Source organism: Pyrus communis, chromosome 1 (assembly GCF_963583255.1).
Source record: "Pyrus communis chromosome 1, drPyrComm1.1, whole genome shotgun sequence".
NCBI classification, from domain to species: Eukaryota; Viridiplantae; Streptophyta; class Magnoliopsida; order Rosales; family Rosaceae; genus Pyrus; species Pyrus communis.
In genome coordinates, this window is record NC_084803.1 from 21,475,425 (window position 1) to 21,490,508 (window position 15,084).

At 37.5% G+C, this 15,084-nt stretch overlaps 1 protein-coding gene and 2 pseudogenes across 1 annotated transcript; 2 read left to right on the forward strand and 1 right to left on the reverse strand.

Moving 5' to 3' along the window:
* The first annotated feature begins 346 nt into the window (after nt 1-346).
* Nucleotides 347-4,496, forward strand: LOC137724388 (GTP-binding protein At3g49725, chloroplastic-like; annotated as a pseudogene).
* A 2,576-nt stretch (nt 4,497-7,072) lies between these two features.
* On the forward strand, nt 7,073-9,760 carry LOC137738936 (probable pectin methylesterase CGR2). The gene is made up of 7 exons (XM_068478405.1): nt 7,073-7,254; nt 7,431-7,583; nt 7,774-7,813; nt 8,014-8,052; nt 8,210-8,584; nt 8,930-8,985; nt 9,335-9,760. The coding sequence occupies exons 2-7, from the start codon at nt 7,470-7,472 to the stop codon at nt 9,485-9,487; spliced, it is 777 nt and encodes a 258-aa protein (XP_068334506.1). The 5' UTR covers nt 7,073-7,254; nt 7,431-7,469; the 3' UTR covers nt 9,488-9,760.
* Nucleotides 9,761-9,875: 115 nt separating this feature from the next.
* Nucleotides 9,876-11,692, reverse strand: LOC137738926 (pentatricopeptide repeat-containing protein At3g49710-like; annotated as a pseudogene).
* Between the last annotated feature and the right edge of the window lie 3,392 nt (nt 11,693-15,084).

The window sequence follows — 15,084 nt, forward strand, 5'->3', positions numbered from 1 at the left end:
ATCTATCCTGCATCATAATGCATAAACATAAATATTTTCTACCACTACGGTATATCATTTGCTTCATACTTTTGTAATACTCACACATATACATTCAAACTTGAATTAACCGAACGCGACTCGAATTGAACAGTTCGGTTTGATATATGACCATGAGAAGCAAAACTTAACATTGAGTGGCCCAACGATCGTATTTGGATTCTCTTGGCCCAAATGAAGCTTTACATTTGATAGGCCCAACTCACTGTCTTCGTCATTGAGCTTACTTGTGCATGTTGCATATCAAAGCAACCAGTTTCTTGCAATCAAAGAAGCAACAGCAAGGAAATTCACACAAGCTGTTCAAATGCTAAGAACCATCTCCCTTTCATTGACTCCTCTCAGGTCATTTTCTAGAACCCTGACCCCTCTATCTTCAACTTCCACCCCCAACCAAACCCCATCACCATATTCGATTCCGACTTCCCACTCTTTCGGCTCATCATTGTCGTCGTCGAAGTAAGACAAGGAGGACAAAAATGAGGTCGTTTCGATTTTCAATAAAGACCCAACAGTCCCTTATAAGCTTTTCGTCATCCAGCCTTGCCTTCGCCCTGAAACCTTCTTGCAAGCCAAGCTTAATGAAGCTCTCTGCCTCGCCAATTCTCTTAAAGAGCAATGAGATGGGTTTTCGATATCAATTTTTTTTATAAGGAAATTCCTCCACACGTCCTATTGTTAGACGCCAAACCCGCACAGGTCTATCCTTAATTTTATTTTTATTTTTTGTATTTTTTTTTCAATTTTTGAAGTAAATTTTAAGAGTAAATTGTAGCACTGGTCCCTTAACTTTAACTCTATTGGAGAAATGGTTTCTCAACTAAAATTCCATTATCATTGGTCCCTCAACTCATCAAAACGTGCAGCTATGTCCCTCAACTAAAAATCCATTACCTTTGGTCTCTTAACTTTAATCCAACTAGAGAAATGGTCCCTCAACTTTAACCTAATTCGAGCAATGGTCCCTCAACTTTAACCCAACTGAAGCAATGGTCCTTCCAACATAACTCGTTTTCACAAAATTCTGACGAAGTTGACGAAAAAGACCATAGCTACATGTTTTGATGAGTTGAGGAATCCTACTTGTAGCAATAGCCTTTCCAATATAACTCCTTTTTACAAAATTTTGACGAAGTTGATAAAATGACCATAGCTACACATTTTGATGAGTTTGGGGACCAATGGTAATGGATTTTTAGTTGAGAGACCATTGCTCCAATTTGATTAAAGTTAAAGGACCATTGCTACAATTTACTCAAATTTTAACCCCATTTGATCAAATTATGAATCTTACAGATACATATTTTGGGAAAGGGACTTTGGATGTTGTTAAATGCCATCGGAATGCTATGGAGCAAAAGGAAAGATGCTTTCTTTTTCTTTTTGTTTTGTTTTACTTTGTTTTTTTTATTAGTTTTGATCACATTGTATGTGTTGAATGTTGGGGAAGATTATTTATCGCTCTCATAGTTTAGATTTATTTAGTATACACTATCACTCGAATAGAATTTTAATATGCATTTCAAAGTTTGTGTAATCTTAACAGGGTGAAGTAGATGCTGTATTTATAAATACAATTATGTTTGGGATTCGGTAGAGGAATTTGGAGGCAAGTAAATTATGCATATTCATTTTTTTCTTGGTGCCCAAGAAAAATTGGATCTTATATTGTCCCACATCAAAGTGTATGAAGAAAATTAAAAAATGGTATTGATTTTAATATTGTTGTTTCGAATGGGAGAAAATTTTGGGAAAGGCGGTGTTGGACCGCGTGGGTTTTATAATAGAGATATTCAATGCTCGTGCTTGCACAAATGAGGGAAAGCTACAGGTATTAGTGCTATCTTGGTTAAGGAGTTAGTATTTCAGTGAAGAGCTTTGAAGGATCTTTCTGTGGTGCTTTTTTTAAATTTTACAAGTTGAGTTGGCAGTGCTAATGTATAAGAAAACAAGACTTGTGCGACTGCATGGCGAAGCTGGACGCTTTACTTTTGGAATGGATAGAGAAGCTGAAGTTGTTAGTGCCCTAAGGTAATGTATTGTCTAAGTTTGAAAAATTTAAGTAGATCAGAGAATTTATTTAGTTGTTCGGTACATCCATACTTAGAGAAGATTTTTACTAGATGGATTTTGATTGCAGAAGAAGAAGTGGGGGACGTGGCTTCATTAGTGGTACAAGAGAAACTGAACCTCAGCTCCAATGATGAAGGTTCATTCCTTGACTCTAATATCTTATGTTAATCTTTATTTCTGGATGCTCTAGTTTTATGGGACTTCCACAAAAAGTGGCTATTTCATTGAGCTTATGAAGAAAAAGCACTATTTTTTCATAATTGCATTGGTTTTACATGTTACTCTTACCAAAATATTGTGTGATGTGATATTTCAGCCAATTTATTTCCAAACAGTCTTATGCCTATGTCAACCACTAGATTCCAACTAATACAATTTTCTTCATTTTACTTGTTCCTTTGTTTCTTTTTTGCTTGTTTCATTTTATTACCTCTTTTCTTTTCTAGATTAAAGCTCAGAGTTTTATGGATACTTGTCTTTTCTTATATATAAAAAAATAGAGCTATTGACCTAGGACTGGAGTCTAGATGACTATTATAGTATTAATGCATATGTGCTTCCACTTAATCAAACTATAATCCCAGAATTTCAGAAAGGAGGAATAGTCTGTTATCACAAATTTAAGATGTTCATCGTACTCAAGCTGTGCAACGCCCTGGTAGCAAGAATCATGGAGGATCTTATGATCAAGGTTTACCTACTGTTGCTGTTGTTGGGTATACAAATGTTGTATGTGGTCTAATCCATTGTATTTACTTTGATTTTGCACAAATTATCCAAACATTTGATTCTCACTTCTTGTGATAGGCGAAATCTACATTAGTTAGTGCCATCTCAAATAGTGATATGTACAGTGATTCTGGGTACTATATTCCATTCACACAAAATGCCATTTCATGTATAAACCATATGTATTTTAAGCCATAATGTTGGTTTTTAATATCTTGACGAAGATGTGGTGTGTTTGCAGATTGTTTGCTATATAGTTGATCCTAAATTGAGAAGTGTTCTAACTTCAGGGTATATGACCCTCAATGATAACTATATTTCTCGTTCTTTGTATTTTGGAATTGTGATAACGAGTTGTTTCTTCGATGATTTCTAGAACATCTTTTGCTCTTATTCTGAGTATCTAATCTTCATGAAGAAAGTGCTCGTGAGTGACACGGTCGGATTTATATCAGATTTGCCAGTGCAGGTACATAGAAAGCATGTCCAAACTACTTCACTCATTTAGTGTCTTATCATCATTCCTGGTCATTGCTCATAGAAACTACTTTTGTAGCTAGTGGAAGCATTTCATGCAACTTTAGAAGAAGTTGTGGAAGCTAATTTGCTCATGGTATGACTAATTACTTGTCCATTTTATGATACAAATTAATACAATGCGATCAACGTCCTGCTATTGATATGTCTCTAAGCTTCCGTTTGGTATCCTACATTATCTGATGATATGACAGAGAGATAAAACACATTAGCAAAGAGATTAATATTTCTGGTTTGGTCTAACTAATACGCAGAGTGGTTCACAACATGTCACATCTAATAAATGTTTATGTATGATTGCAACATGTGTTGGATTGTACGGCTCCTAATCTTGATGAGCATCGATCAACTGTATTACAAATTCTTGAGCAAATTGGCAAATCCCAGGAAAAGCTTGAAAACATGATAGAAGTTTGGAATAAGGTATTGTTAGTCTCTCCACTTGTAAACTTACCAAAATGGAACTAAAAGTTGAAAAGAACATTGATGCAGTTATCTGTATCCTTTGGGATTCCTCAGATTGAATATGAGGATGACAACGTAGATTTTGATGAATGTCTTGTTGGCGGTGAAGATGGGGAGGCTAGCAATTTCTCAAGAGAAGAAGGTATGGAATGTGAGCTCTTAGGAGCAGAAAATGTTCCATCACAGGAGAATCTTGAAGTTATGTATGACCAAGAAGGTGATTACTCTGATGAGTGGTTGTCGTCATCAGATGTCAAAGATCCTTGGGGGGGGGGGGAAGTGGGTTCTGTACAGCCTTGAAAACTACGGATGACCAACAAAGCAAATATCCCAAGGACTCGGGAGCAGAAAAGCAATGGCAATCACCAGTCCAGTCCAGTCCACATGTTAGAAAAAATGCCTTAATAAGAGTTGGGTCGCAAGAGTTGTTGGTGCTTATAGATGAGAAGCTGTAAAAGCTTCCAAAGGAAAATGTTGTGGAAAGGGGTACATTTACATGGGTAGTTGACAACTTTAGAGGAATTTCTCATATTCCACATGAAGCAAAGCAAATATTGCTTTTGATGGTAGAAGAAAATGAGAAGATTCTAGGGGCCGTTTGGTATTGTTTTAAAATAATAGCTTCCAGACAACAGCTTTTAAAAGAAGTTTGAAGAGTGCTTTGAAAAACTACTTTTATATAAAGAGAGTTGAACCTTTAATGGACATTTTTAATTTTTATAATAACCTTGTTAATTTTTATACTAAAATTATTTATCCTTCTACATATATTTTTTCTCTTGGAGTACAAGTTGACTGTCACCACCTATCACTACAACCACTAACCTTACATTAACACGGTCATTACAGTCATCATCATTGCTGTCATCACAACCACAACCACAACTACCATTACCACCACCATTTTTGTCTTCACCATCACCAACCACCGCCATTGCCAGCACAACCATCGCTAGTGCCACCACAACCACCACTGTTGTTGCCATTGCCTCTACTACCATTGTAACCTCCGCACCCCAACCACTACACGCCACCATACACTCTCCCCTCCCCCCCCCCCCCACCACCCCCCCACCACCCACCGTTATCGTAGCCACCACCCCCACTACTATGTCAATTTTTGTGATGAGCGAGATAGTTGGATAAGTGCATCACAAAAGAAATGGAGTCACTTTACAAGAACTTTGTTTGGGAGTTAGTTCCTAAGCCCAAAGACATAAGGTAGTTGGATCCAAGTGGGTGTTTAGGAAAAAGGAAGGATTACATGAACAAAAGATTGGCATGCAAATTCAGAGAGGTGGGCAGGATCAGTGGTAAAATATCACAAGCCAAGTATATCCAGAAGGTGCTTGAGAAGTTCAACATGCTAGAAGTATAGGTAGTTTCGACTCATTTGGTAGCTCACTTCAGATTTAGTGACCAACGATGTCTTAAGTGTAAGAAAGAGAAACAAGTGATGAAGAAGTGCCATATGCTAATATTGTGAGCAACCTAATGTATGCAATGGTGTGCACACAACCTTACCTAGGTCAAGCAATCAATGTCATTTCCAAGTACATGGTAAATCCAATAAGGCAACATTGGGATACAATTAAGTAGATTCTGTGTCACTTAAAAGTCTTGGCGACAAGGGATCTTGTTGGAAAAGCAGAAGGCAAATTCATGGGTGTTGGGGTACGTTGATGCCAACTATGTAGGGGATTTGGACAAGAGAAGGTTTACTTTAAGTTATATTTTGCACAGGTGGACCGATTAGTTGGAGGGCACTATACAACCAATTACAACTTTGTCAACCACATAAGCAAAGTTTATTGCTCTGGGCGAAGTTAGAAATGAGGCAATTTGGTTTAATGGCTTGGTAAGCCAAATGGGAATCACTCAGGATTTCGTGAAGCTGAAATGTGATAGTTAAAGTGCCATTCACTTGGCAAAGAATCTAGTTTTTCATGGAAGATCAAAGCACATTAAAGTGAGGTATTGCAAGATGGCTAAGGAGATTTGGTTGAAAAGGTTTACACGGATGACAATGCCGCATATTTCTTACCAAGATAGTGCCAGTAAAAAAATTCAAGCATTGGTTGAACCTAATCAATCTAGTTGATTGAGTAAGGGATGGAGCACTTTTTCACTTGAGGTGCAATGAGACAAGAAGAAGTCTGCCAAGGTGAATGTTCTTGAAGATTTCCAGAGCCGTTTCATAAAGGTTCAAAGATACTCTGGAGTGCAACAATCAATACTTGGTTTGACTCACCAAGGTGGAGATTAATAAGAATTGGCTTGTCAATATTAGTGTCTTATTTTGTTTTGAGTTGTATTTGGAAAGCTAAAGGTGCACATATTCTTGTCCTGCAAGGATTAGGAAAGAATTAAGTTTTCTTGTACAATTAGATTAGGAACCCCAAAAATAGAAACAAAATAGGAATGTAAGTGTACTCTCATAGAGTAGGAAACTTAATATGAAAAAGGCATGCAAACTACACACTACTTACAAAATAGGGTAGGGGGTTTAGAAAAAGTGAGAGAAGAAAACAGAGACAATTGAGTTAGAGGGATTAGTTATAGGGTTTATAAAAGCACCATACACTATTATTAATTCAAAGAAACATAAATGAGAATTGGACGTAGGCAGAAGTTTAGCCAAACCAGTATATATCTTGCGTGTTTTTAGTTATTGTCGATTTACTAAGTTTAGTTTGTTATCGGTTACATTAAAGAACAAGTTCCATAGAGAGTTGAATATCTTATATGGAAAACATTGTGCTCCCTTCAATACACTTTATTTATTTTTAACGAACAATATTATCTACATTATAGGAGTGGAAGAGATGGCTAACCCTCACAATGAACTAGCAATAATGTGGTTCAAATTCGCTTTTGACGAAAATTGAGCTAAGTTCAAATTCTTCATTTTATAATCTAAATTGAATTAAAATATCACTTGAATTAAGGGGGAAAGCCTTATTGTTATCTTTTTGAGTAATGCTACGGAGATTAATTTCTTTAAACCAAATTTGTAAATTAAATGATGTGGTTGTAGATGATTGGATTATTAATTAAATATCGATTAACATGCTTATTTTTTATTGGTGATACATCATTTGATTTGTAATTTAATTTAAAAATTTTGACCACTCTAGTATTATTCTATCTTTTTATAACAGAATGTCCAAAGCATCCTTCAATTATTTGCAGGAACAAAAACAAGATCCCGCCGACACACAATGCCAATGCCGCGTGCTATACACCCATACAAATATAAACATGCATTCCCACTTCCTCAACTCTCTCTCTACTGCTAAAAGCAAAACGATTTTGTTTTCTGAAAAAAAAATCCACAGATCTAAGAAGCAAAGCCATTGCTGCTGATCAAATCCCTATTGTGCTGCTCCCGTTCGTCGATCTGAATCTGAGGTATCTCCAAAATTCGATCCAATTTCTCCGTTATTTGCAAAATTCGACTTTCTGTTTGTTTCGCGGGAAAATTTGAGAAGATCCAAATCGAATTGGACTTCGAAGCTTCGATTCACATTCATAACAGTAGATATGGATCTAATCCATAATCTGTAATTAATGCTCTCTGTGTACAGTAATTTTCGGACTCGTCTCCTATTAAAGAAGCAGCAGTCATGTCGAGGAGGGCGGTGGGATCCACGCGCCGCAATGGGAGCTTTCCGTTTTCCGGAGCCTTCAACTCTAAATCGAAGTCGTCGCCTTTGTTACCCATTGGCCTTGTAGTCGTGGTAAATTTTTTCGATTCGATTTTTCGATTTCTTGTATGCCAATTCATTGTAATGTAGTTTCTGTTCAGTGTTCAGTGGGTAGCTCCTACATTGTTTAGAAAGTCGCTTTTAAATTATGACGACGAATGGGAAAGATTATGAGTTTCGCGTTGTAACTGTGTTTTCTTTTGGTTTTTGGTTGAAATTTCAGGGAGCCATTCTTCTAATCGGCTATGTTTATAAGGGATCAGGTTTGTGTTAAATTGAATGCAATCTGCATTAGCAAATCCGATTCGCATTTAATGGTGTCAATTTGTTAATTCGATCTGCTAGCGCTGCAATCATTATATTCAGATGTCTTTGGTTCTCGGAATTTAATTGCTTCCTATATTAAGATTTTGATACTTACACATGAATGTGCTGATTGAAATGTTTGTTCTTGAAAATTCAGGTGTCCTCGGGGGTGCCAAAGTAGTTAGCAGAGTTGAAGGTGAGTTTGTGGTCTTTTTCTGCTTGTATTGTTACGTTCGTGTTGTACAATTTATCATTCCTGATGCTGGACTTTTTTCGTTTGTGTGAAGTGCGCTTGTTTGGGTTGATGATTTTTGTATAATAATAGCATTTTTGTCATTTGCTTCTATAATCAGGAGACTTCTCATGCACGCTAGAAGTTCAGAGAGCAATACCTTTCCTAAAGAAAGCGTATAGTGGCAGCATGCACAAAGTTTTGCATATTGGCCCCGATACTTGTTCAGTTGTATCTGCATTGTTGAAAGATGAGGAAATTGAAGCATGGGGTGTAGAACCATATGAGATAGAGGATGCTGATAGGACTTGCAGGAGTCTTGTGCGCAAAGGCATTGTGCGGGTGGCTGATATAAAGTTCCATCTACCCTATAAAGCGAAGTCCTTTTCTCTTGTGATTGTCTCGGATGCTTTAGATTACCTCTCTCCGAAGTATCTGAACAGGACTCTTCCAGAATTGGCAAGGGTGTCTTCTGATGGCCTTGTTATTTTTTCAGGTATATTGTTCTATAATGTTCATATAGCTTGTGCAGTGTTAACGTTATAAAGCCTTCATATAGTTTGTTAGTAGGAGTTCATGAGATAAATTGCACTTTGTCAAAAGATTGACAATGATATATTGCACTCTAGTACTTCTCTTTTGATTAATGCCTCGGCATACCATGAATTTGGAGATGTGTGGCCGTTTTAGTTCAGCCAGAAATACATTGATACAAGTGTTTCTGACTCGATGTTCGTTAACCGTTTTCTATTCCAGTAGAAAGTAATTTGTTTTTTTTTTAATCTTTTGATTTTGGTAACAATCATTTCTAATTTCACTGCCATTTTACTTTTATGTTTAGGTTTCCCTGGCCAACAGAAAGCTAAGGTTTCTGAGCTATCCAAATTCGGACGTCCAGTAAGTGATCATATGCTGCCTTTATGATGTCATCATGCTACTTTGTAACTGTTGGATTACTACTCTTACCTATGTGGGGTTTCCTACATTCTGTAAAGTTGACGGTCATTACTCCTGATGCTTATCGTTTGCTTGAGTTTAAAATGATAAGCATGTTTCGATCCAAGTGCATTAGTTGGTAAAATGAAGGGGCTATATAAACCCTAATCCTTCTTTTAACTTGAAATAAGTAAAAGATATGCTAGCGATGTAGCATTTGTGATCACTTATGCTCCGTTTTTGGTTGTTTAGTCATCAGTTTGTATTGCCGGTTGACCTTATGACTGATATTATCTTTGTTTTCTGTTAGGCCAAAATGCGGAGCTCCTCTTGGTGGATACGTTATTTTGTCCAGACCAGCTTAGAAGAAAACGAAGCTGCCAACAAGAAGTTCGAGCAGGCCACATCAAAGGAATCATACCAGCCAAGCTGCCAAGTGTTTCACCTTAACTCATATCACTAATACACTATCGTAGCATCATTTATTCACAAGTTTTGGTATGCGTAACATGACAGGTAAAATTTGTTTTAGCTGTCGTATAAAAACAAGCCCTCTACTGGGTTAATTTTTAATTTTTATATGATACGTCAAGGACATCGACTTTTGTTGTGAACGATATAGTCACTATTGATTGACATATTTGATTGAATATACAGGGTGATTTGTATTAAGGCCTCGAACTGATCTGTATTCCGTTTGATATAAAACGGTTATATCAAGGAAATTTGTTTTACACACCATGCTTTCTTTCTTTCTCGGAATCCTTCAGCTCCACTTCTTCACTAGCAATTTTGTTTGTCTGGCTTGAAAAAAGGTTTGTTCTATAGCTGTATGAGAATGTAATTGTAATGAAAAACCGGTGACATCGTGTTTGCAGAAGCTGCAACTTCATTTTATGGAGAAAGAAAACTGAAGTTCATATACACTGTCACCAATAATCCGCACAAGAGCAATGTCCGTCCTTAAAGCAAAGAAACCTGTGGGCATCTCGCACTGTGATTTCTCTCCCAGCAATGGCAGAGATAAATTTGATTGCATTGTGGCAGTCCCCACAAATCCTCAGGTTCTTCACCACAAGTAAAGGCTCCCACTCTCTCGTCGAGAGCAACCCAAACGCATCCGCTAGCTTTTCGCTGTGATGACCTAACCTTATCTCCCCCACTTCTTGCAGACTCATCATCCTTTACCAAGATCCATCGTAAATAAGGCACATAGCCCGCTCGCTTCATCTTCCTCAACATCTCCTCCCAAGTATTCATGAATTTCTTTGATCATCGGGTGGTAAATCTCTTCAGCCACAAAAACTTGTACCCTCGTATTCACCTCGATCCAACTACAACCTGGTTTCCTCTTCACTCCTCTATCTCGCATATGCTTTCTAATTGTTGCTACCTCTTCCCATTTGCCTGCTCTAGGAGCAGCATTTAGAGGTTCCAGCTGAAGAAGCTGGTTGGATGCCTTTACTGCTAGTTCAATATTTCCATGCGTTCTACAGGCGCCGAGTAATGTAGCCCAGCCAATGGAGCCAGGGCAGAATGGCATCATCTCGATGAGTCTCTCAGCTTCACTCAGTTTGCCTGCTCGACCTAAAAGATCAATCATGCATGAATAGTGTTCTGCTTCCGGTTCAATCCCGAACTTCTCCTTCATCATATTGAAATACTTCTGACCCTCAACTTTTCCAGTGTGAGCACAAGCAGAAGGGACAGAGATAAAGGTTACCCTTGTAGGAACAATATCCATCTGAAGCATGTGTTCAAATAGCCGTAGCGATTCTCTTCCAATCCCATGCTGTGCAAAACCTGCAATGATTGAATTCAAAGAGAGAGTGTTATGCTCTGGCATTCTATCAAATAACCTTCTTGCATCGCGAAGATTTCTGCACTTCAAGTACATTGCAACAAGAGCTTTATTCACCGAAATTTTATTTGAAGGGACGTCAGATTTGATTTGTAAGGCATGAATCTGCTTTCCCTGAGAGAGGGATGACAAATTGGAGCATGCGCTAATCACACAGACGAAGCTGCAATCATCAGGGCTGTGACCAACGCATTGCATTTGCCGGAAACAATGAAGAGCGTCTTCAGAGTACTCATCATTTTGAGAATACCCAGAAATCATCGTGTTCCAAAGAACCAAATCCGGAAAAGGGATCTCTTGAAACACTTTCCTGCATTCCGACATGCCGCCAGCACACCTTGAATATAAATCAATCAAGCCACTCCCAACATGCGAATTCTGGTGGAAACCAGTTTTGATCAACTTAGCATGAAACTGAAGTCCACCCAACAAGTCCCCCACACACGTAAATGCAGTCAAAACACTTGCCAATGTAAACATGTCGACATTGAACCCCCTCCGAACCATTTCCTGCAACAATCCCAGCGCTTTCAGTCCTTGGCGGTGCTGGCCACACGCCACAATCATCGAATTCCAAGACACTTCATCTTTCACCTCTCCCATCACCAAGAACACCCACTTCGCCTCTTCCTAAAACCCATTTCTACTGTAGTACGTTACAAGAGAATTGTTTACCGAAACATATGAATCAAAGCCACCTGACACGACCGCGGAATGCAGTTGCCTAAGCAAACCGACATCATCGCCACAGCCTGTGATCGCAGCAGAGATGGTAAACCCATCCATGTCAAGACCCAAATTTCTCATCCCAGCGAGCAAGCTCAATGCCGGCTCAGTCTCTCCCTTATATAGGAGACCAACACTCAACTCGAATAGTTCAACCCGAAAACTATGTATTTTGGAGGCAATTCTTCGGCTAGAAGGCTTAACTCCCCGTACAATCAACCAGATAGTCTTGTGTGTCTACTGGGATCATGCAATGGTTTGGCATTAGTATCTCTAGATTCTTATGAAAAACTTGTCTATCTGGAACCCATCAACTGGATTCCTCCACCACTTACATAACCCAGGTTTACTGGGAGTAGGGGACAAAAAAATTTGCAAACATGTGGTTTCAGCTATGTATCAGCCACAAATGACTACAAAGCTTTCATTGGTTATTTTAGTTATGAGGATGATGTGTGGACGTTCCGGGTGAGTTGTTGATCTTCTCCTTGAGAGCCAACTCCTGGGAAAAGATTGAAGAACCTCACCCTTGTTACTTGTACTATGAGCCCCAAGTCTTCCGAGTATGAGTCGGTAGCGGGTTTGACACCGACCTTTCATACGGAAAGCAGTACAGTTGTGGCGATATGGTATATACGGAAGAAATAAGTTGATAAGGATTGACATGTATAAAAATGTTGAGGTTTGCAGTCACCAATATACTGCAGAGGATGTTTTACGTTCTTCCATCCAGTATGACGAGATCCTAATTTCTCTTGTTGAGTACCAAAACCTAGCACAAGGCAAATAAACAAATGGGAAATATCATACGTGATTATTTGCGGTTTAATTAAAGTTGTCGTTCATTGTTTGCCAATCCACTGGCACTGTTTTTTATTACTCAAATCTCCCAAATAATGCGGAATCATGTTGAGATTTTCAATGATTTGCAAAAACAACCCCAGGCCAATAAGTTTTGACTACTTCAGCCAAAGTTCATCCCGAGTTTTATCTTATTCTCTAACTTATTTTATTCAGATTGTATTTCTTGTATGCAAAAGGATTTCCACATAGTCTTTGTAAATTTGGAGGGAATCTCTCCTTTACGAAGATCAGTAAAACGATATAGAGATATGCAAAAAGATTTGCACATGGTCTTTATAGATTTGGAAAATCGTATGATAGGGTCTCAAGAGAAATTATATAGAGGATTCTAGAGAAAAAGAAGTACGAGTAGCATATGTATGATGGAGAAAGGATATCAGTCAAAAAATCATGAAGGACCAACTAAAAGCTTTTCCATAACCATAGGGTTACACCAAGACTTAGCTTTAAGTCTTACCTTTTTGCTTTGTTAAGGGATGAGTTAATGAGACATATTCAAGAAGATATCCCTAGGTGTATACTTTTTACAAATGTTATAGTGATGATAGATGAAACGCATGAGGGAGTAAATGTGATGCTTAACCTTTGGCGGAAAGTGTTGGAATCTAAAGGTCTTCGCCTAAGTAGGTCAAAGATAGAATATATGTCATGCAAGTTGGAATGAGGGTTCAAATGACATAGGGGGTGAAGATTGGAGATCAAGAAGTACCAAAGAGTTAGCACTTTCATTATCTTGGATCTATATTGCAAAAGAATGAAGTATTAGATGAAGATCTCAACCATATAATAAAAGCTGGATAGATGAAGTGGAAGAGTGCATGGGGTGTGTTGTGAAATTTTCGTATGCTACTAAAGCTCAAGAGAAAATTTCACAGAACACCAATAAGGCTAGCCATGTTTTACGGCATGGAATGTTGAGCGGTTAGGTATCAACACGTCCAAAAAATGAGTGTTGTAAAGAAGAGAATGCTTTGTTGGATGTGTTGGTACATGAGAAATGACATGATTAAGAATGAGGTTACCCGACGTAAGGTAGGAGTGGTCGCAATTGAATATAAGATGAGAGAAAATCGATTAAGGTGGTTTTGATATATGAACCGAAGACCTATAGATGCTTTGTTTAGAAAATGCGGTTGTGAGACTGAGGATTAGAGCAAAAGTGGTAGAGGAAGACCTAGAAAGACTTGGAAAAAGACCTTAAGAAATGACATGGGGTACTTGGAGCTAACGGAAGACTTGGTGCAAAACCAAGCGCAACGATGTTCTAGAATTCATACAACCGAAGAATAAGTGTAGCTCCTCCTAGATGAAGAAGAATACAGTGTAAGAGTGTTTTAAAGTTTAACCTGTGTTTTAGCATGACTATCCTACCAACTTAATTTAACTTTTGAACAAACACTCACAAGTTTCAGGAGCAAAGATAATAGGAAATTTGAATAAAAAAAAAAAAAAAACAAAGATAATAGAAATTTTGAAAAATTATGTCCTTAAAGTAATTGCATGTTTTAGCCTTGGGGTATAGTTTGGTAACTTTAAGTTGTTTTGTTTATCCAGATCAATTAACCAATTGGAGAAGTAAATTACCATTCTCGTAAGGTTTGTGCTATTTAGACACCATTTTTTTATCTCTTACACATCTTTATTAATTTTATTTATTAATCTTCTTCAATTCATTCGATCTGACGATCGAAAATTAAGAGGGGTATGTGAGAGATAAAATTGGATGTGTGGATAATACCACCCTTCTCGTAATTGCATGATGAGTTATACGCTTTGTGTATTTTAGTGACGATCTTAGCGTAATTTAAACTTGGCGGGGAATAATTTGAATTTGAGTAGAGCACATTTGATCTAGCGAATGTGGCTATAGCATCCACGTCTATACTATAATTTCATGTTACAAATTTTATGGCGCTTACTTAGTGTAATATAACAAGTTATAGTGAACTAAACAAGTTATATGGAACTCAATACATGGAACTTAATTACTAAAGTTGGAACTACATCCTTCTCACTGTTAGGATGGAATTATATAACGGGAGTATTTTTTTTATCACCACCTTAACTTTGTTGTATGGTGAAAAGACACATGACAAATGATTAGGTGTATGGTGAGTATATACACCCTTATATAACTGTGAACGAACCCTTACAAGTTACAAATGTTACAAGAATCTCTTTTGCATATTTGGTGAAAAGTCCTTATACCATTTATTTGTTTTTGTGTTACATTTGTTTTCTTTATCTAAGTCGATTAACCTACTGCACATGTCATACTCTTTTTCCTAATAATACTTGTATTATTTCCTGGAAGATAAACTCACTCTCTCACTTATGATTTTTAATGGTTTTTGAATTTCTTCTTTTTACTTCAATACAAAATTTTCTTATGAATTATTATCCCTTATCATAGAAAGAAATTCAACTTTACACACATGCATTTGACTTTCTTGCTGAGGAGTAATGGCTTTTCCAACCTTGGTCTTAATCCAATTGCCATTTCCATGCACACAGCTAATTTCAGCGCTTTGGAGATATAGGGAAACAAATAGACTCAACACACCCTAATTGACCATAAGTTATTAAAATAATAATAATCATTGCTGAGG

What these genes read in the sequence shown, in the direction of transcription:
- LOC137738936 (XM_068478405.1), top strand. Translation starts at nt 7,470, where the DNA reads ATGTCGAGGAGGGCGGTGGGATCCACGCGCCGCAATGGGAGCTTTCCG. An exon ending in CCATTGGCCTTGTAGTCGTG is followed by an intron (nt 7,584 to 7,773) that starts GTAAATTTTTTC and finishes TTGAAATTTCAG; the next exon opens with GGAGCCATTCTTCTAATCGG. An exon ending in AGTAGTTAGCAGAGTTGAAG is followed by an intron (nt 8,053 to 8,209) that starts GTGAGTTTGTGG and finishes TTCTATAATCAG; the next exon opens with GAGACTTCTCATGCACGCTA.